This window comes from Dendrobates tinctorius, unplaced genomic scaffold (assembly GCF_039654945.1).
Source record: "Dendrobates tinctorius isolate UK_male_01 unplaced genomic scaffold, ASM3965494v1 ptg000025l, whole genome shotgun sequence".
Classification (NCBI taxonomy): Eukaryota; Metazoa; Chordata; class Amphibia; order Anura; family Dendrobatidae; genus Dendrobates; species Dendrobates tinctorius.
This window is the reverse complement of record NW_027361693.1, coordinates 3,415,732-3,438,947: the sequence shown is the minus strand read 5'-3', so window position 1 is coordinate 3,438,947 and position 23,216 is coordinate 3,415,732. Positions and strand designations below refer to the sequence as shown.

General features: G+C 48.9%; 1 protein-coding gene across 2 annotated transcripts in view; it reads right to left on the bottom strand.

The window, feature by feature from the left end:
* The window catches only part of ZNF622 (zinc finger protein 622), a 62,691-nt gene extending 46,864 nt beyond the window's left edge, over positions 1–15,827 (bottom strand). For both annotated transcript variants that reach the window (XM_073569438.1, XM_073569439.1), the window contains exons 1-4: positions 15,671–15,827; positions 11,569–12,196; positions 10,848–11,114; positions 10,391–10,553 (exon numbers count right to left, since the gene is read on the bottom strand). In XM_073569438.1, coding sequence (XP_073425539.1) covers positions 10,391–10,553; positions 10,848–11,114; positions 11,569–12,169 — 1,031 coding nt within the window. In that variant the 5' untranslated portion in view covers positions 12,170–12,196; positions 15,671–15,827. The remainder of the gene's footprint in view (positions 1–10,390; positions 10,554–10,847; positions 11,115–11,568; positions 12,197–15,670) is intronic.
* Positions 15,828–23,216: the final 7,389 nt, after the last annotated feature.

Sequence of the window (23,216 nt, the reverse complement as noted above, 5' to 3'; positions counted from 1 at the left end):
GTACGCTTGAGCGCCATTGGTATACACATATATTTATTGAATTACATAACTTGTTACTAAACAGTGGAAACTTCCTACAAGTGACCCCATTTTGGAATCCAGACCCCTCAAGGAATTCATCTAGATGTGTGGTGAGCACTATGAACCCCCAGGTGCTTCACAGAATTTTACAACGTTGATCTGGGAAAATGAACAAAAAAAAAAAAAAAAAAAAAATTCTCCCAAAAATGTCTTAGCCCCAATGTTTTTAATTTTCACAAGGATAGCAGGAGAAAATGGACACCAAAATTTTTGTTCAATTTCCTCCGAGTACACCAATACACCATATGTGGTCGAAAACTACTTTTGAGGCAAAGTGCAAAACACAGAAGGGAAGAAGCACCATATTGGATTACAGATTTAGTTGGAATGATTTGAGGGTGCCATGTTACATTGGCAGAGCCCCAGACCAACAGAAACGCCCGATAAGTGACATCATTTTACAAACTACACCTCTCAATTACTTCATCTAGGGGTGCAGTGATCATATTGACACCACAAGGGTGTTACAAAATTATATATCATTGAGCGGTGAATAAAAAATAATTACATTTTTAACCACCAAAATTCAGTTTTAGCCCCAGATTTTACATTTTCACATGGGTTAATAGGTAAAAATGGCACCAAAATTTGTCACATGATTTCTGCTGAATGTGGCAGTACCCCACATATGGTTGTACAGTACTGCTTAGCCACATGGCGAGACTTAGGAGGGACAGAACGCTATTGCTTCCTTGAGTGCAGATTTTTCTAGAATAGTTTGCGGACTCCTTATACTGTATATAGAGGACTTAAGTGCTAGAAGAGCAGAATTACCCCTCAAGTGACCCCATTTTGGAAATTATACCCCTTTGGGGATTTATCTACAGGTGTAGTGATGGTTTTGACTCTATGATTGTTTACCAGAAACAAGCAGCAGTGGATGTTACTGAGTAAAACTTATAAACTGCCATTGTACATTGTAGTCATCAGTACGTTGCAGTGTCCATACATTGTGTCCATCTCATGGTTCTTGAGACGCGCACCTGTAAATTAGTCAGGCTCTCATCGCTACAGAAATGCCAAACACGTAGACACTAAGACTATGTGCCCACGTAGAGATTTTTAAGCGTTTTTGCCGCGATTTTCGGCGCGAAAACGCAGCGAAAACGTTTAAAAATCGCAGCATGCTCATTCTTTTGTGCGGAATCACAAAGAATTGCCGCGATTCCGCACCCATAGGAATGCATGAGAATCGCTTACTTTCCGCATGTGGCTATGCCCACCATGCGGGAAGTTAAGTGTCTCATGTGCGGTTGGTACCCACGGTGTGGAGGAGAGGAGACTGTCCTCCAGGCCCTGGGCACCATACCCCTGTAAAAAAAAGAATAAAAAATAAAAAATCGGGGTATATTTACCTTCCGATGTCCCGCGCTGCATTCCCGGCCTAGCATTCCCAGTAATGCCTTGCGGCAAGGCCCTGTAATGACGTAGTCTCACGTGACTCTAGCGGTCTCGCGAGATCGCTATAGTAACGCGAGACTACGTCATCACAGGTCTCGCAAGGCATTACTGGGAAAGCTGAGGCCCGGGAATGCAGCGCGGGACGTCGGAAGGTAAATATACCCCGATTTTTTTATTTTTTTTTAGCATTTTAACATCCTATCTTTTACTATTGATGCCGCATAGGCAGCCTCAATAGTAAAAAGCTGCTCACACTTGTCAAACACTATGTTTGACGAGTGTGACCAACCTGTCAATCACTTTCCAAGTGATGCTTCAAATCGCTTGGAAAGTGCTTGAATATCGCACACGAAAATCGCGACAAAATCGCGATCATAATCGCGGTAAAATCGCGGTGAAATCGCGCGGAAAAAAACGTGCGATTTCTGGGAAGGAGTGCGGTTTTTAGTGAGCGTTTTAAAACGCTACGTGGGCCCACAGCCTAAATGTGCTTTAGACACACTGGAGCTAAGGACAGAGGGGGGCATATGGATTTGGGAGCGGAGAATTTGCTGAATATCTTTTGTGAGGTGAGAAGTCATTTCGCTTTTCAGAGCCTTTGTACTACCAGTAATGTGGCAGACTGCTACATTGCCATTGAAAGATCTGAGTGGGTACTTGGTTTTTTTGTGGATTGAGTTGAAGCTTTTATTGGGAACATTTAACATAACATTTGAGATCACATTTATCTGGCGCTCTTATATTGGAGATTCCATCTATATCTCTGAATGACGTGATTCATATGAAACCTCCGAGAGATCCATTCACTATAATGAGGCAGTAGAGTTACTCTGGACTCCGTCTGGCCTCTGTTCAGCAGTGTCCTTTTCAGAGGTGCACAAAACTGTGGTTGACTGTAGTTTTATGCACGCCTAAAAAGACAAGATACTGCTGGATCATACGCCAGATAGCGTCCACAGTAACTTCATCTGCCTCATAACAGGGAATCTTCCGCCTGAATCACATATTTCAGAGATTTAATAGGAAACCCCAGTGTAAGTGATCAGCATAGAGTGCAGGATAATCATATGCCAAACCTTACTGCGATCTTTGGAGTCTGAATTAAAAAAATCAACAGCAGGTGAAGAATTGAAATAAATTTTATTAATTTTTTTATGCTGATCCTAGTTTGGTATTAGTGATTAGGTGACTTTACTATTTGGGTCAATGCCATTACAGCAACACCAGATTTATAATTTTTTTCTGTTTAGCTGCAGTCACACACTAAAAGACGCTTTTTATTGAAATATTGTGAGAGGTAGAATTTCTCCACATTTCGGCTGACAGAGACGTGTGAGGGATTGTTTTTTTGCGGGACAAGTCGATGTTTTTATTGGTACCATTTTCATATAATGTTTTTTGATCGCTTTCTATTCCAATTTTTGGAAGGCAGAATAAACAAAAAAAACAGCAATTCAGGAATTGTTTTTTTTAAATGCCGTTCAGCGTGTTGTAAAATTGATAAGGCAGCTTTATTCTTCGGGTCAGTACGATTACAGCGATGCCACATTTATATAGTTTATTATTTTTGCATTGCTCTATTCTGAGAGCTATAACTTTATTTTTCCACTGATGAAGCTGTATGGCGGCTTGTATTTTGCAGGACAAGATGACATTTTCACCTGTCCCATTTTTATTTACATCCATCATTATGATCGCATTTTATTCCACTTTTTTTCGGTTGTATGATGCCCAATTTTTTTTTTTTTTGACGGTGTTCACTGAAGGGGTTAACTAGTGTGACAGTTTTATGTAGCAGGTCGTTTCAGATGCGGCAATACCAAACATGCACTTTTATTGCTTTTTTTGATTTTTTTATTTACAGAAAAATACAAACATAGGTACAATATATATTTTTTGATATATTATTTTGTTATTTAAAAAAAACAGGATTTTTGGGTTGCTTACCGTAAAATCTGTTTCTCGGAGCCTTCATTGGGGGACACAAAGACCATGGGTGTATGCTGCTGCCACTAGGAGGCTGACACTATGTACAAAAAAAGGTTAGCTCCTCCTCCGCAGTGTACACCCCACCGACCGGCAGGGAATTCCTCAGTTAGTGAGAAAGCAGTAGCAGAAGTAACAGAATAGATTGAAAACAGAACAAACAACTCAACTGTAACCAATCAACCAAAGTAAGAACAGGAGTTGTAGAACATGGGAGGGTGCTGTGTCCCCCAATGAAGGTTCCGAGAAACAGATTTTACGGTAAGCAACCCAAAAATCCTGTTTTCTCGTTCGCCTTATTGGGGGACACAGAGACCATGGGACGTCCCAAAGCAGTCCCTGGGGTGGGAAACAAACTTCCATCAGGCCAGTGGACTCACCACCGCTGCCTGCAGGATCCTTCTACCTAGGCTGGCGTCCGCCGAAGCGTAGGTGTGGACCTTGTAGAATTTCACAAACGTGTGAACCGAAGACCAGGTTGCAGCTTTGCAAAGCTGCAGCGCGGAGGCTCTGTGGCGTACCGCCCAGGAAGCACCCACTGCCCGGGTAGAGTGCGCTCTGATCCCCGGAGGGGCCACTCGATGCTTAACCCGGTAGGCCTCCAAAATTGCCAATCTGATCCAGCGAGCAATAGTAGCTTTGGAAGCCGGGTGACCTTTCCGCGCCCCATCTGGAATGACGAAAAGAGAGTCTGTCTTTCGCAAGGAAGTCGTCCTAGACAGATAGACTCTCATCGCCCTGACCAGATCCAGCTTGTTCAGGGACCGCTCCCGAGGGTGAGTTGGACTCGGACAGAAGGACGGCAGAACAATATCCTCATTGAGGTGAAAGGAGAACACCACCTTCGGAAGAAAAGAGGGCGAAGGCCGCAGAACTACCTTGTCCTGGTGAAGTACCAAGAAAGGAGAGCGGCAAGAAAGAGCCGCCAATTCTGACACGCGCCGGATGGAAGTGATGGCCACCAGAAAAGCTACCTTCCAAGAAAGGAAAGAAAGGGAAACATCCCTGAGAGGTTCAAAAGGAGAACCTTGCAGAACCCTCAAGAACCAGATTAAGATCTCATGGAACCACGGGCGCTCGATACGGAGGAGTCGTGTGAGCCACGCCCTGAAGAAAGGTTTTGACCTGTGGGCGGGAGGCCAACGTCTTCTGAAACAAAATGGACAGCGCCGAAACTTGACCCTTCAAGGAACTGAGAGCAAGCCCCGCATCCAGCCCTGCCTGAAGAAACGCCAGAACGGAAGGGAGCGAAAAGCACATGGGCGCGATGTTATTGGCCTCACACCAAGTGAAATAGGCCTTCCAAGTACGGTAGTAAATTTTGGAAGATGATGGCTTCCTGGCTCGGATCATGGTATGAATTACTCGACCGGAGAATCCTGCTCGTTTCAAAACCTCAGTCTCAACAGCCACGCCGTTAAATTGAGCGGCCGAGAATTGGGGTGGCAAATCGGGCCTTGAGACAGCAAATCTGCCCTGTCTGGAAGCTTCCAGGGGGCGTCCGCGAGAAGGTTGACAATGTCCGCGAACCAAGACCTTCTGGGCCAATTCGGGGCGATGAGAATGACTGGAATTCCTTCTGCTTTGATCTTCTTCAACAGCTTGGGAAGAAGAGGCAGGGGAGGAAACAGGTAGAGGAGCTCGAACTGCGACCAAGGAATGGCCAGAGCGTCGGCGCCTACTGCGAGAGGATCTCGAGCCCTGGATACAAACTGTGGGACTTTCCTGTTGAGGCGAGAAGCTAGCAGATCTACATCCGGGGTTCCCCAACGACGGCAGAGCTGAAGAAATACGGATGTAGGGACCACTCTCCTGCTGCGAGACCCTCGCGGCTGAGAATCGGCGACCCAGTTGTCTACGCCGGGAATGTGTACCGCAGAGATTGTCGGTACCGAAATCTCTGCCCACTGAAGGATCTTGGACACTTCTGCCAGGGCTGAGACACTCCGTGTCCCTCCTTGGCGGTTGACATATGCCACCGCTGTGGCATTGTCTGTCTGAATCCGGACAGGCGGACCCCTGAGGAGCCTCTCCCAGTGGACAAGAGCCAGATGGATCGCTCGTATCTCTAGGACGTTGATCGTCAGAGCAGATTCCTGAGTCGACCAACGACCCTGAACAGTGTGATGGCGGAACAATGCACCCCAGCCGAGGAGGCTGGCATCCGTTGTTACAATCTGCTAGTGAACGGGAAGAAAAGACCGCCCCAAGAAGATGAGAGGTGACGTCAACCACCAGTTGAGTGACCGCTTGATCCGGCATGAAAGACGAACAGGGCGATCCAGGGACAGAGCCGACCTGTTCCACCTCGACAAAATGGCGTGTTGGAGAGGTCTGGCGTGAAATTGGGCAAAGGGAACTGCCTCTATCGCCGCCACCATCTTTCCCAGGACCCTCATGGTTGTTCGGAGGGACGGAAATCGTGTGGTCTGCAGCGATTGTACATCCTGCCGCAGGGAGAGAATCTTCTCTTGTGGGAGAAAGACCCTTGACCGACGAGTGTCGAACAGGAGGCCCAGAAACACAAGACGCTGAGTAGGAACCAGACAGGACTTTTTCCTGTTGACGATCCACCCGAAATTGGAAAGAGTGTCTAGGACGATTGTCAAACTTAGGCGTGCCTGTTGGAAAGAGGGAGCTTTGATCAGAATATCGTCGAGGTACGGAAAAAGAACGAGACCTCTGATCCTCAACAAGGCCATCAATGCAGCCATGATCTTCATGAAGACTCGGAGCGGTGGCGAGACCGAAGGGCAGCGCGACAAACTGGTAATGTTCCTGGCGAACCGCAAAATGCAGGAACTTCTGATGTCCGTAGAATATGGGAACATGTAGATAGGCATCTTGGATGTCTATTGAACACATGAATTCCTGCTCATCCATGGAAGAGATTACCGAACGAACCGACTCCATCCAGAAGTGGCGAAGACGGACTCTCTTGTTGAGCAGCTTGAGATCCAAGATGGGTCGGACCGCCCCGTCTTTTTTCGGCGCGACAAATAGGTTTGAATAAAACCCTGTAAACCGCTCTGATTCGGGAACGGGCACAATCACCCCGGAGCTGAGGAGAGAGTCGATGGCCGTAAAGAACCCCGGGATCAAAGCTGGATCTTTTGGAGGACGGGATTCGAAGAAACGATCCCGTGGAAGAGAGACGAACTCTATCTTGTATCCTGACGATACAACCTCTCTGACCCAAGCGTCCTCTACTGAGGCCAGCCAGACGTCCTTGAAGAACAGGAGTCGACCTCCCAGTTGGAAGGGACCCTCGGGAGTCCGAGCATAGTCATGCTGATGTGGACCGTCCAGATCCGTATCTGGATGGCCTGCTCTGCGAAGAGTGGGAACGCCAGGAGGGAGTGGGTCTGAAGGAAACTTTCTTCCTATCTTGGCGTGCCTGCGGTTTTTGTTGGTTGGAGGAGGTCTCCGCCGTATTGAAACGGCGGTAAGCCCGAAAGGGTCGAAACGGACGCCTTAGTGGAGATCTGTGAGGCTTGGACTGAGGCAGGAGAGAACTTGTGCCTCCGGTGGCGTCCTTAATAATCTGGTCCAATTGGGATCCAAAGAGGCGCCCTCCCTGAAAAGGCAGATTAGTAAGAGACTTTTTTGAAGACAGGTCCGCCTGCCAGGCCTTGAGCCAAATTGTACGTCGGATTGCCACAACGTTACTGGACGCCTGAACTGCGCAGGATGCGGCATCCAAAGAAGCAGAAAGCAGATAATCCCCCGCATGGGAAATCTGATTGGCGAGATCGACCAATCGATCTGGTTGTGCTTTCTCTAGGATGCCCTGACAAAGATCCTCTGCCCAAGTAGGTATGGCCTTTGCTGCCCAAGATGAAGCAAAAATTGGGCATACCGCCATCGAAGCCGCTTCGAAGGCAGACTTCGCTAGGGATTCTATAATCCTATCATTAGAATCCTTTAGAGACGCCACGCCTGAAAGCGGGAGAACCGTGTTAGTAGAAAGCATGGACACGGGCGGGTCGACCGAAGGGGAGGCAGACCAGTTGTCCGTGAGCTCTTTAGCAAACGGGTACAAAACGCCGAGACGCTTTCCTCTTTGAAAGCGTCTGGTCAGATCTCCTCTTTCCCTGGTAAAAATCTTTCCAAACTCGGAATGTAAAGGGAATACCCTGGAGGGTGTTTCCTCCCGTCTGAACGAAACCTCCTGATCTGAGGATTTCGCAGGGGGGTCAGCAATGTCGAAGGTCTGATGGATCGCTGTAATGAGGTTCTGTACAGTAACCCTCATGTTCGCATCCTGGTCCGAATCCAGCTCTAAGATCCCCTCAGATGACCTGTCCGAGAGCGCTTCACCTGACTCGAGAGAGGAGGCCCGGGAGGGAGGCTGCCGAGAACGACTATGTGGTGACATGGAGCGAGGAGAGGATTCCGGCTGGAGATCCTGCTTGGGTCTTTTGCGACTAACGCTGGCCGACTCAGATGGAACCTCTTGAGACCTGCTGGACCCTGTAGAGGTGTCCAGGGGTAACTTATCCAGAACGGCTACTAGGGACTGAGACACCCTGGTGAGGTCTGCCACTGACTGTGAAAGAGACGTGGCCCAGTCGGGCATGGGGGGGGTTCACTCTCGCCTGGGGCCCTAGATGGCTCCTGAGCGGTGTCAGGTTGAATAGGATTGCTACAATCCAGGCAGAGGGAAGTGGACTGACCTGAGGGAAGTTTGCGATTGCAAGAAGAGCATGCAAAGAACTTAACTAGAGTGCAGGGGGGAGCCGCAGGGCGGTTACGGTCAGATTTGGAGTTAGACATAGTGAAACCTGAGGTAGTGCCGGAAGGTTGGGGGGACAGGGTGCAGAGAAGGGTGTCAGCCTGCAGATGCAGAGCTACTTACGGTCCAGTGACCCAGAGACGAAGGTATCCACCTCTCTGCAGATGCAGGACAGCGCGATATCCGACTGACAGGCCCAGGGAGCGATATCCGGCTGACAGGGGTGTCCGGCTGTGTGGCTGCAAAGATGGCGATCGCCTGAGAGGAAACAGGGAAAAACGCGCTCCCAGGGGAAGGAGGGCGGAGCTAACCGCCTGCTGAATCCAGCACCGCCCCTGGCCAGGAACGGGCTGAGAAGGGCGGTGGGAGGGCCTGGAACGGGCGGGAGAGAAGCCCGCTTAGAAGAAAGGGGCGGGGGGCGTGGCCGCGACACTAAGGTAGGCCCGACAGAAACCGGGGCCTAAATTACTAGCGGCGGCCGCCTGTCAGCACGGGGTCGGCGCGGAGGTGCTGCAATGTGAGCGCCGCCGCGAGAGGACCCTGGAATACCCGATGGGAGTGTCGGGTAGAAGAGGACGGTGAAGGGGCTGGTTGTAGGAGCAGGATGGGCGCAGGAGTTCGCAGCATCACCGCATCCCTGCTCCAGGGAAGACGCTGCAAACGTGCCCTCGGGGAGGAATGCTGCAGGCCAAAGGGACCCAATACTTACCCGTCCCGGGCCCGAATCCTCGAAGAAAGTACCTGTACATGAAGAGTCTGCGTCTCATCCAACCGACAGGCTCTGGTAGGCAAGTGGGTGGGAGACTGGCGACGAGGACCCTCTGGATCGCTGACACATCTTCGTGTTGGCATCCGCCTGGAAGGCTGGTGGTCCTGCTACGGAGAACTGTGAGGATACGGGGTGGCAGTACACGCCGTACTCACAGACTCCTTGTGGGAGTACAGATGTGACCATTCACTCTGTATCCCTCCGGCAAAACCTGAAAAGGAATGACGCACATCGAGATAGATATGGGTCTAATTAAAGACCCGTGTCCACCTGCTACTGACACTAAGCTAAAATGAGGAATTCCCTGCCAGTCGGTGGGGTGTACACTGCGGAGGAGGAGCTAACCTTTTTTTGTGCATAGTGTCAGCAGCATACACCCATGGTCTCTGTGTCCCCCAATAAGGCGAACGAGAAAAATATTTTTACAATTTTTTTTTACTTAGTCCCTTTATAGGACTTTCACTTTCAGCAGCCAGATCATTGTTATATTGCATTGCAATACAACACCATTGCAATGCATTGTAACAGTCTGTTCTGATCTCCCACAAGCTTCTTAAGGCCCTTTTACATTTAGCGATGCACCAGCGATCCGACCAGCGATCTGACCCGGTCAGGATCGCTGGTGCATCGCTAAATGATCGCTAGTGAGCTTTCATTCAGAAAGACCTCACAGCGATGCAGCAGCGACGCAGCGCACAATACTCACCTTTCACACACAGCGATGAAGACGTCCTCCCGCCCGCGTCCAGCGTCGCTCGTCGTCACAGCAGGAAGTCCCAGCAGGAAGCGCCCGACGAGAAATGGAGCCGGACATTCTCGCGCAATCAGCGATGGACAGCGGGGGAGCCGGTCGGAGGTAAGTATCACACATAGCGATATCGCTAGCAATATCGCTATAACGTCACAAAACCAGTGACGTTTTAGCGATATTGCTAGCGATATCGCTATGTGTAAAACCCCCTTTAGAACATGCACAATCTGGGCCATGTGATGACGTCATGGGGACCCCTCCCTCTTTCTGCCTTTTAAATGCTGCTGTCAATGTTGATAGTAGCATTTAGAGAGTTAAACCGCTGGGTGTCAGCTATGATTTTAGCTGAACACCAGGCGGCGAACGTGTGCGCACAGCTCCTGTGTGCGCAAAATCGCCAAGATGTACCCAGTACGTCAATGGTCGGAAAGCACTTCACAACCATGTTGTACTGGGTACGTTCAAGGTCATAATGGGATTATTGAAAACTTTATAGGATGCTGTGCACATAAGCAATCTCTGCCCATATGTAGTTCAAAAGGAGTCACTTTCATACAGCGTCTACCGCAGTCACTTCCCATAACGACTATCACTGCCACCAATTTTGTTAAAGTACAAAACCCCTTTAAATCACTAAAGGAACTGTGAAATAATTGTTTATGCATACCTGAAATCATAGAAGTCTGCAAATTCCAGAGCAGCATCTCCATCAGTGAAGAGCTTGCAATGGCTCTTGTCATTCATATGAGCTTGCACAGATTCTGTAGTATAAAAAGATTTTCCCTTTTCATTACACCACAGACATATCTTCCCGATACCGACCTTCTCACCTAAAGGAGCAAAAAATAAAGCAGGTAAATATAATGGTGTTCAAATATAAGTTCCCATACAGCTAAACATAATCTGCTACATTTGTCATCAAAATTATCTCCACCCAAAGCCACATATCAGAAAATGTATGATTTTAGATATACAGGTAACATTGCAAACAACTGCAGTGAAATTAATACTTTTATTATGGCAATATGAACCAGGCAACCAATATTCCATTGTTATGGCTACATTCATTTAAGCTGAACATGAAGACATGCGAAATTCCTGTTTAATCAGACAGGTCCACCTACCTAAGTAGCGAATGAGACCCTGGAGATCCTGGAGGTATTCAATGTCTGGAATAAAGAAGCTGTGGACATTGGTCATGTGGGCGACATTTTTCACTAAGGAGCGGGAACGGTGTAAGCAGAACAAACAGTTTGTGGTAGGAATAGCTCCAATAGGGGGCGCAGCGCTCTCTGATACTGGTACAGAGCTGGCCTCATCAGCTCCAGTATCTTCCTCCATCTCCTCGTCGCTGTCTCCATCATCCTCATCTGAATCCATATCTTCCCAATCTGCAAAAATGAAAATGAATAGACTTCAATAGAAGTTTTTTTTCACACTCCCACTTTCACAGTAACAATTCCACCAATGCATTGCCAATGCTTACACAACCAAAGCCATTTGGGAAGTGTACTCATCAGGAATGAATTAAAGCTTTTTCTACACTGATTTGGGTTTGTATCCTGAGCTGAAATCTGCATGAAAATAGGCTACAAACCACCTCCTATTCTTTTCCAAGTTGGCGTTCAGGTAGCCATATGATGATTAGCCCTACTGAATAGAACTAATCCAAGTGTGGATTGGCAACAATCAAAGGATGAGCTTTTAAGTTCTGACACTGAAAATGACTGTCCTGACTCATACATTAGGGACCTGTAGAGCCCCCATTTCCTAATACGAAGGTCAAACTAAAATAGTTACTTGAAGTTGTGTAAAGGCAAACCAGTCCCTTACATTGTGCATTACCTTGTTCTTCCTCCTTCGTAGAGTCTTCATCATCCTCAAAGGTGGCCAGTTTCTTGGCCTGATCTTCATACCATTGTAACCTGGGTGGCTTGTCAGGCCGTACCCTCACCTTTTGTTCTTGCTTGCCAGGAACAGCCAGTTCCCTTTCTTGACTGATGCTGGCTTTTTTTTTGGGAGAGGACGGCTGTGACTTGACAGCCTGCTGTATGACTGCATTCATGGCATCTTTGTCTACATTCTCTGCCCTCATGCCTTTCTCCAGGTTCTTCTCATTCATCATCTCCACCTTCTTAGTGATTGCCTCCGCTGCCTTCTTCTCTAGGTCTAAGTGCTTCCTGGATTTCAGGTGGTTTTCATAGGCATTGAATGTTGAGAACCTTTTGCTGCATACAGTACAGTAGGTGGCCGTTTCCTTGCTCTGCTCCTCCACAACAGCTCTTTGGGCTAGAACACGTTCCTGGAAATTGTCAGCTGTTACTGGGGGCATGTCAGCCACCTTCCTCTTCAAGTTGTATCTGTGCCAGTCAGTCTTATAATGCGCTCTCTGAATATCAGGGTCAGCAAAGGCTACCCGACATGTAATGCAGGTGTAGGAAGCCATTTTTCCACAAGTCTGGTTTCTTCAACACTGGAAAACAAATTGCAACATTATATGTACATGTGTAAGCAAATCTGAGAAATGTGACGATCCAACGGTCTGTATGCATAGGAGTACAGAGCACCACAAGAGTACTGTATCAGTGATCTCCAATATGTGACTTGCTACGTGCTACAAATCCTCAGACCTTTTACTCCATGATTACTCTGCAATAAGCACCTAGTTCTCAGAACTAAACAGGCTGAGGGCCCAGCAACCAGCACACAGAGAAGCACCACAAAATAACTGGAGTTCTCTGGTGCACGCTATATAATATGACCCTTATACCCAGAATCGATTCGCTGGGTGTCAGATGGCAGCAACTGCCCAGTGGCATCTCTCCAAACATAAAACATCAGGTGGGGGGGGGTTTAGCATGGACAATCCACTTAAAAGGAACCTGTTGCCACTTCATTAAGGGCATCCATAAGATGTTCAAGGTATTCTGCTACTTAAACTGCAGCGTGTCCGTTCATAAGTGTACTATGTATGCTAAATAAAGGACTACATGGATACGCGGCATCACAATGTGGTAGCCATGACAGTTTGTGCTAGGAGGAACCGTAAAGGGGTTTCCCCACAAGCAAAGTTCACTTTAATCAACAGATCTTGGAATAATAATGATTTCCACAATTGGATGAGTTTAAATAAAATGTTCCTGTGCTGGGATAACCTTATAAATGTGCCCCTGCTGTGTACTGTGTAATGGCTGTGTCTTAAGGCCCCTTTACATTTAGCGATGCACCAGCGATCCCGACCACGATATGACCCGGTCAGGATCCCTGGTGCATCGCTAAATGGTCGCTAGTGAGCTGTCATACAGGCAGATCTCACTAGCGATGCAGCAGCGGTCGGCGGTCGTACTTACCTTCAGACGCGGCGAGGGTGTCCGTCTTCCGCCTGCGTCCATGGCTCGCTCGTTGGCGCCAGCAGGAAGTCAACGACGAGAAATGGACCAGGCCGATCTAGCGCAATCAGCGATAGCCAGCGGGGGAGCCGGTCGGAGGTGAGTATCACATGTAGCGATATCGCTAGCAATATTGCTGCTGCGTCACAAAATCGGTGACGCTTTAGCGATATTGCTAGCGATATCGCTATGTGTAAAGCTCCCTTTAATGCAGGAACATGGCCTGTTCATACCACAGCTTCTGGGCAGGGGGAGGAAAAACATTTCCTAAAAACAAACAGGGAAATGTTTTACCTCACAAAAAGAATCAGCTGTGATCTTGTGCTATAATATCTGTATACTCCCTTTCTTCTTCCCCTGCCCAGGAGATGTGGTATGATCAGACACGGCCATTACACAGTAGGGTCATTTATAAGATTATCTCAGCACATGAACGTTTTACTTAGAAAATCCAATTGTAGAAATTATTATTTCAAGCTCTACTAATTAAAATCAACTTTAAAATTAATTTTGTTTGTGGGAAAATCCATTTAATTAGTATGAAGGCAAACTCTTTAGTAGGAGTGCTAGCACAAACTGAGGCACAACACTCACAGCAGTCTATAGATGTTCTTTATAAGGGTACATGTCAAGGGCGGTTTTCCTGAATAGATTTCTTTGTCATCTCTTGTCGTGTTTGTGGCATCTTATTTACTTTTTTTTTTTTTTACATTTTACTGATGTAGTAAACTTTTTTCAATTCTGACCAGTGTCGCTTCAACGGGTCCCAATGATTAGACATTGTACTTTATGTTAGTAGTAACATTTAGGCTATGTACCCACGTATGCAGAAAATTCCTGACTAAAAACCGGACTCCTTCCCAGGAAAAACGTGTTTTTTTTTTGCGCATTTTTTATGCGTTTCTTTCTGAAGCATCCACATTCTCATAGAATATAGTTGGAAATGTTTTTTACCGCAAAATTAATGAACATGCTGCGTTTTTTACTGCAATGCGCTTTTTTTGCAGAAAAAAAAAGCATCATGTGCACAAAAATTGCAGAATGCATTATAAGAATGGGATGCTTACTGTATGCGTTTAAGCATTTTTGCATGGAAAAAACACTTAAAAAACGCGAAACAAAAGCTTATGTGGGCACACAGCCTCAGGCCGACGAGCGACACAGGCGGGAGGACGTCTTAATCGCTGCGACTGACAGGTAAATAACGACCGCTGCTACGTCGCTGGTGAGATCTGCCTGTATGACAGCTCACTAGAGACCATTTAGCGATGCACCAGCAATCCTGACCGGGTCGTATCGTGGTCGGGATCGCTGGTGCACCAGCGATCCTGACCGGGTCGTATCGTGGTCGGGATCGCTGGTGCACCAGCGATCCTGACCGGGTCGTATCGTGGTCGGGATCGCTGGTGCATCGCTAAATGTGACGGGACCCTAAGGCTGTTATTTGGCCGTGAATTGCAATGGAAACCATCAGGACCACACAATCGTAATCTCAGGGGGCCGATGGGGTTAAGAGGAATCCCCCCCGCACTCTGTTAACCATATAGATGCCGTAGTCACTATTGACAGCAGCATCTAAAGGCTTAAATGGTCCACGGTTGGTGCCAACACCAATCGCTCGTAGATGACACGGCAGCGTGTCCGCTATAGTGACCGACAGCTGTGGCTATTATCTAATATCCCAGGTCAGCAAAAATATTGTACTGGGTTAATGGTGCAACAAAGTGGCAGTTTCCAAATGGAAGCTGCCTTACCAATGGACACGTCTCTTCTTTTAGCTGCTTCATGGCTTTGAAAGCCTGAAGTGGGTAAACAAAACTGAAAAAGGCACTTCATAAGCACAGCAGGCGGTTTTGACCCTGCTGTGCATATGCTCATTTATTTTAAGGTGGGATACACCCAAAAAAGATGTGTGCACATACCCCATAGCTTCACCACCCCTAGGGGGAGGCTTGGAAAAGCTACTATTCTGGAATTCAGTCCATGGGCCCCTCCCAGCAGTGGCTGGCAGCAAGCAGTCAGAAAGTATCCCTTCTCACTCTGCACCATACAAGCAACACATGGGCACAGGTGGTACATGTATACAGCTTGCATGGTGTGTGTTCAGACGGGTGCAAGGTGCGACTCTGGCGGGCTCACTGGTAGGATGCCCATCAGAGCTGCTGCAGCACTACTACATGGTGCCCCAGGCTCCCATAGAGACCCCATGTCTGCCAGGCACACACCAGTGGGCATAGCTAGGGCAGGGAATTGTGCAGGTCATCAATGCATCACGGAGTAACGTTCCCTTATGTGATTAATAAAGAAAATCCACAAAAGAAAGAAAAGTCACATGTGTGCCATTTAACCCTTTATGGTGGTAAAGCAATGCCAGGATTGCCATATGTCTTTCAGATAACTGTTCCCCTACAAAGTGCCTGTGCCTGCAGAGGAGACACAAGAAAGAAAACACTGCGTGTATGGAGGGGCTTACACCTGTGTGTGGGGGGAACACCGTCCTGTACCAGACAGGAACGGGTATCACTACCAGCACGGTCAGAACACAGCCCGGTACTCACATCCCCTGCTCCGTCACGTTTTCTACGCTTCACTTCCTACTTCCGGGAAACCTTGGCCCGTGACGTCACTTCCGCTCACGTCGGAACTCTTTTGCCAACCTTAAGTCTGGCAAAATAAAACCTGCTATTTGATCGTATTCTGCCACCTGCTGGCTGATTGCGAGAATGCAGTATCAGCGCTTTGGATACTTCACTGTTCGTGTATGAAAATAAAGAGAGTGCAAGTTAGTCCTCTCCAGCAATAGATGTAGAGAAAGCACAAAGCAGCACCAATCTATCAAAGAGTCCCCTAGAGCCCCCCAGACGCACTGGCTGCTGGAACACACCAGTAATATAAGCGAAAGCACTTTGTAGCTCAGCAAAAACTGGATTTGTAATCAAGAAAAAGGCAAACTGCCTGAGCCGAAACAGTGCACATTTTAGGCATGAAACCTTTTCATTTTTGCTTAACTACACAGCCAAACCAGATCTCACACTTTGCACTGATGAGGGGCAGTACCCCAAAACACAGTGTCTGCAAATGGAGATACTGGCTTGGCTTTTATCCTAAGTCATGTAACAAGGCTCATTAAAGGGTCGACATTGACTTTTAGGATTGCTACTTCCAATAGGTGGCACTAGAGTTCTAGTCCTCTTCCTCTATGAAGAGACAATTTGCATAATTAGCTTATTTCCCAGAGGAGCATTGCAGCTTTAAGTCTCCTCACCTCGACATGCTTAGCATGTCATTCTCCGCAAGGAGAAATGATACTTCTTGGATATTGCTTAACTACAGAATGCCACCTCTTTTTCGCCTATCCACCACATACAGGGGATTAATACCATCATACCATGACCAAACCACATATTACCACCTCATAGTGACCGAATAACACCACATACAAGGAACAAATACCACCACACCATGACCAGACCACATATTACCACCTCATAGTGACCGAATAACACCACATACAAGGAACAAATACCACCACACCATGACCAGACCACATATTACCACCTCATAGTGACTGAATAACACCACATACAAGGGACAAATACCCCCACACTATGACCAGACCACATATTGCCACCTCATAGTGACCAAATAATATCATATACAAGGGACAAATACCACCACACCATGACCAGCTCACATATTACCACCACAGTGAGTAAATAATAGCACATACAAGAAACAAATATCGCCATACTATGACCAGACTACATATTACCACCACATAGTGACCAAATATTACACTACTTTTCATTAATAAAAATCACAATACTAATAACACTAATATTACCACTGGTGACATTAGATTATATATGATTATGGGGTGAATTATGTTACTGTATATGACTATGGGGTGCAATATACTACTATATATGACTATGGGTGCAATATACTACTATATACACTGGGTGCAGAATTATTAGGCAAATGAGTATTTTGATCACGTCATCCTTTTTATACATGTTGTCCTACTCCAAGCTGTATAGGCTTGAAAGTCAACTGGCAATTATGTAAATCAGGTGATTTGCATATCTGTAATGAGGAGGGGTGTGGTCTAATGACATCAAAACCCTATATAAGGTGTGCTTAATTATTAGGCAACTTCCTTTCCTTTGGCAAAATGGGTCAGAAGAGACTCTGAAAAGTCAAAAATTGTGAGATGTCTTGCAGAGGGATGCAGCAGTCTTGAAATTGTCAAACTTTTGAAGCGTGATCTCTGAACAATCAAGCGTTTCATGGAAAATATCCAACAGGGTCTCAAGAAGCGTGTTGATAAAAAAAGGCGCAAAATAACTGCCCATGAATTGAGGAAAGTCTGTTAGGGTCGGCGGAACGCACCAGATATAAATAATAGGGGGTGCGGTCGCCGCCCGGGGTCCACCGTGCGGTAGATGGCAAGACCGCTGCTGGACAATGGCAGATATGCTGGAAGTGCGATACAGCGCTCGGGTTAACGTCACCCGAGAGCCTGAAGGCGGACTCTGTTTAGTCACAGAGACGCCTGAACATAAAGTAGAAGTGAAGGCTGAACCTGTTAGCTGCACAGGTCAGCCGGCGTATGGCGTCGCAGCCACGAACACCAAAGGCTGCTGCTACTGCAGCGCGGCCGTAACTGAAGCCGCTAAGCGACGGTGCCGGAGGAGCCGGACACCGACGGACGCTAGTGTAGGTGCGGTAAGCACAGTGGCGTGTAGCTTGCCACAACCTGGCGCTGACTAAGCCAACACTCTGTCACCATTCGTAATATCAGAGGGAAGGGGTTTCTTATTAAGTCAGTCACCAGTCCATGCATCCATCACCATACACACATAGCATTCTTAGTCTACACTAGCGCATGGCCGAGTCGCCATGCGGGCTTTTTATAGCCATGCGCTTCCTGGACCTTCCAGTACTTTGGGAAGGACCAATCAGATCCGACGCAGGACCTGAGCATGTGACCTCTGCTCTCCACTGAGAGGTCACCTTGCGGGCATGCCCATTAGCACGGCATGAGGAATTAGCCTCTGGAGCGGTTCCCTGCAGAGCAGGTTGCGCTACCATTGCTGCACCAGAGGTGGCAGCAACATCCAGGCTGTCAGAGCAAGTCTGAGCAGCACGCCTGGCTCACCGTGATTGCTGAGCAGCACCCGGAGCGGTCGGAGGAGAATTGGAGACCGCTGGATGTCTGGCTCTGGATTCATGCTGTGCAGTGTCAGGAATCCGACGCCTAACATTACCCCCCCTCCTAAGGCTCCCTCCCCACTGCGCTCAAAAGCCGCGATCAGGAGCGGTGCGTGGATGTTTTCCACCGGCTCCCAGGTCCGAGCCTTGGGCCCATGACCCTTCCAATCCACTAAATAAAATTTTTTGCCACGGACAAACCTGCACCCTACGATGGCATTAACCTCAAACTCGTCAGACGATAAGTCTGACGACCCAGCCGATGACTCAGAAAACCGGGCCATGTGAACTGGTTTGAGGAGGGACACATGGAACACGTCCGAAATGGCTAAATGTGGAGGAAGAGCCAGGCGGTAGACCACCGAGCTAATTCGCTCGAGGACCTTGAAAGGTCCTATGTATCGCGGCGCGAACTTGGGGGACTCGACCCGCAGTTTGATGTTTCGGGTAGAGAGCCACACCATGTCGCCAGGGGAGAAGCTTGGAGCGGGTCGCCGATGCGTGTCGGCGGCCGCACTCATCCTTTCCTTAGAGGCACGGATAGCATCCTGAGTGCGATCTCAAATGTCCCGGGCCTCCACTGCCCAGTCTGCCACCCTGGAGTCAGCGGAGGACACTGGCATCGGGACAGGGACGCGAGGATGTTGGCCATAGTTTAGGAGAAAGGGTGTCTGACCAGTGGAATCAGCCACCGCATTGTTTAGAGCAAATTCAGCCCAAGGTAGCAAGGATGCCCAGTCATCCTGCCTGGCAGAGACAAAATGGTAGGTGACCAAGGTCTGATTGGCTCTCTCGACCAAGCCGTTCGTCTCGGGATGGTAAGCGGAGGACAGATTGAGCTCGATGCTAAGTAAGCTGCAGAGCTCCCTCCAAAACCGAGATGCAAACTGGGGACCTCGGTCACTCACGATTTTGTCCGGCATACCATGTAACCGGAATACGTGCTTTATGAAAAAAGTGGCAAGACCACGAGCGGAAGGCAACTGTGCGAGTGGTACCAGATGCACCATTTTGGAAAAATGGTCGGTGACCACCCAGATGACCGTATTGCCACCAGACTTGGGCAGGCCAACCACGAAGTCCATGCCAACCATCTCCCAAGGTCTATCCGCCACTGGCAGGGGATACAACAGCCCCGCCAGCCTCTGTCTAGAGGGTCTGTTTCGAGCACACGAGACGCATGCTTGCACGTACTCCTTAACATCTCGAGCCATATGTGGCCACCAATATGACCTTGCCAGGAGTTCGGTGGTCCGTTTATTGCCAAAATGACCACCCACTCTAGAGGCATGTGCCCAGGCGAGGACCTCCGGCCATAGCTGAGGAGGCACCAAGGTCTTGCCTGGTGGCACTGACTCAAGAGCGACTGGAGCCACGGTCGTAAAACTCTCCGGCGGGAGAATTAACTGAGGCTCAGCCTCTCCTTCCTCCGCTGAAACCATCGAGCGTGAGAGAGCATCCGCATGGACGTTCTTCTCTCCTGAGAGGTAGTGCAGGGTGAAGCGGAAGCGAGAAAAGAAAAGCCACCACCTAGCCTGACGGGAGTTCAGGCGTTGGGCCGTTTGCAAATAGACCAGATTTTTATGGTCTAAGTATACCTGGAAGGGAAACCGAGCCCCCTCCAGGAGACGTCTCCACTCAGAAAAGGCCAACTTCATGGCTAGCAGCTCCCTGTCACCAATGGAGTAATTCTTTTCCACCGGTGAGAAGGTCTTTGAGAAGAAGCATGGATGCTTCCGACCTTGAGCATCCTTCTGGAAAAGGACTGCTCCTGCACTGACGGAAGAGGCATCTACCTCCAGAATAAATGGTTTATTCACATCGGGACAATGTAATATGGGAGCGCCAGCAAAATGCGATTTTATAGCCGAGAAGGCCTTGGAGACCTGTTCCGACCAAGCGTTGGGGTTAGCTCCTTTCTTGGTGAGAGCAACCAAAGGAGCCACCAGTGTGGAAAAGTGTGGCATAAACTGGCGGCAGTAATTCACGAACCCCAAAAAGCGCTGCACCGCTTTGAGGGAATGGGGTTCCTGCCAGTCCATTACCGCTTGTAGTTTGGCAGGATCCATGGCCAGCCCCTGGGCCGAGATGATATAGCCCAGGAACGGCAAGGACTCCTGCTCAAACTGGCACTTCCCCAGCTTGGCGAATAGAGAGTTCGCCCGCAGACGGTCGAAGACCCTGCAGACGTCTTTCCGGTGGGTGGTCAAATCTGGCGAAAATATGAGTATGTCATCCAGATAGACCACCACCGAGGTAGAGAGCATGTCGCGGAAGATGTCGTTGACAAAATCCTGGAAGACAGCTGGCGCATTACAAAGGCCAAACTGCATAACCAGGTATTCGTAATGGCCATCCCTGGTATTAAAAGCTGTCTTCCATTTGTCTCCTACGCGAATGCGGATCAGGTTGTATGCCCCCCGCAGATCTAATTTTGTAAAGATCCGGGCCCCTCGCAACCTGTCAAATAACTCAGAGATCAACGGTAGAGGGTATTTGTTTTTAACCCTGATAGCACTGAGACCTCTGTAGTTAATGCAGGGACGTAACTCTCCGTTCTTCTTCTGTACGAACAAGAACCCTGCACCAGCCGGTGACACCGATTTTCTGATAAAACCCCTAGCCAGGTTCTCCCGGATATATTGAGACATAGCCTCTGTCTCAGGGAGTGATAACGGATACACACAGCCTCTAGGAGGTTCTGTGCCTGACAGGAGATCAATCGGGGAATCATAGGGATGGTGCGGCAGGAGCGTCTCCGCAGACTTCTTAGAGAAGACGTCCGCGTACTGGTGATAGGGCTTGGGGAGTGCAGAGAGATCTGCAGGCACTTCAGTGGAAGCCACCTGAACACTGCCCCTCCGGCACCTTCCCTCACAGTCCTTGCTCCATGACAGTATATTCCCCGAAGCCCAATCAATATGAGGGGAATGGCAAAGGAGCCAGGGAAACCCAAGAAGCACCTGGTCGATGCCATCTGGCCAGATGACCAGGGACAGAATCTCACGATGAGAGGGTGAGATAGAGAGCCCGAGTGGAGCTGTCTGATGGGTCACCTGAGAGGGTAACGGGGCACCGTTAACCACCCTGATGGTCAGGGGCTGTGGTAATAATACCAGGGGAATAGCGTGTTTCTGGGCGAAGGTAGAGGACATAAAATTCCCCTCGGCCCCGGAATCCACGGTAACCTCTGCCTCCCAGGTGGAAGACCAACTGTCTAAGATACCCCGGAATACCGGTTTGGGTGAGAAGGGTTTCAAATTGGACTGCCCACCACCTACGGCCACTGGTCGTGGATGTTTTTTCACCCGCAGAGGACACGTGCTGGCCGGGTGACCAAACTGGCAGCACTGATAACAACGTACCGAGCTTCGCATCGGCCGTGGCTTAGAGCCAGTGCGAGACACCTCCATAGGTTCGGAGGGTGAAAGCTCCTGAGCTGGATAAATTAGAGGCTCGGAGAATGTGGGAGCCAAATTAACCCTTTGTCTGGATTGTGCACGTTCCAACCCGCGCTCCGTAAACCGGAGGTCAATGCGGGTGGAAACTGCAATCAATTCCTCCAGACTTGTGGGAACTTCTCTAGTGGCTAGAGCATCTTTCACATGCTCAGCTAACCCACTCCAAAACACCAGGACTAATGCTTTGTCTGGCCACTCTAAAAGGGAAAGCCAGTGTCCGGAACCGGACGGCATAATGGCTAACCGAGAGCGAGCCCTGTGTTAGGGATAGTAGTTGGAGTGAGGTATCGTGCGTGATCCGTGGTCCCAAAAAGACATGCTTCAGGGCCGCAAGGAACTGAGCAGCATCCTGAACCACGGGATCATCACGTTCCCACAATGGCGTGGCCTACTGTAATGCCCGGCTAGACAACAAGGAGACAATAAACCCCACCTTAGCCCGCTCTGTAGGAAACCGTGCAGCCAGCAACTCCAGCTGAATAGAGCACTGGCTGACGAATCCCCTACAGGTGGCGCTGTCACCCGAAAATTTGTCGGGGAGCGGGAGGCGAGAAATTGTCGGCGTGGGCATAAGTGTGGGCACACGTGAGACAGCCTCAGCGACTGTCTGAGCAGCAGCTAGCGCAGTATTCGCAGCTGAGTTGGCACTCTCAATAGCCGCCAACCTGCTCTCCAGCTGCCGAATATAGCGCTGCAACTGCTGCACGTCTGCCATTACCAGCCAGACCCTGGCGCTAGTGTAATGTTAGGGTCGGCGGAACGCACCAGATATAAATAATAGGGGGTGCGTTCGCCGCCCGGGGTCCACCGTGCGGTAGATGGCAAGACCGCTGCTGGACAATGGCAGATATGCTGGAAGTGCGATACAGCGCTCGGGTTAACGTCACCCGAGAGCCTGAAGGCGGACTCTGTTTAGTCACAGAGACGCCTGAACATAAAGTAGAAGTGAAGGCTGAACCTGTTAGCTGCACAGGTCAGCCGGCGTATGGCGTTGCAGCCGCGAACACCAAAGGCTGCTGCTACTGCAGCGCGGCCGTAACTGAAGTCGCTAAGCGACGGTGCCGGAGGAGCCGGACACCGACGGACGCTAGTGTAGGTGCGGTAAGCACAGTGGTGTGTAGCTTGCCACAACCTGGCGCTGACTAAGCCAACACTCTGTCACCATTCGTAATATCAGAGGGAAGGGGTTTCTTAATAAGTAAGTCACCAGTCCAAGCATCAATCTCCATACACACATAGCATTCTTAGTCTACACTAGCGCATGGCCGAGTCGCCATGCGGGCTTTTTATAGCCATGCGCTTCCGGGACCATATGATTATGAGGGTGCATTATACTACTATATATGACTATGGGGTGCATTGTATTACTGTATATGACTGGAATGCATTATACTCGTACTATACATGACTATGGGGGGTATATTTTACT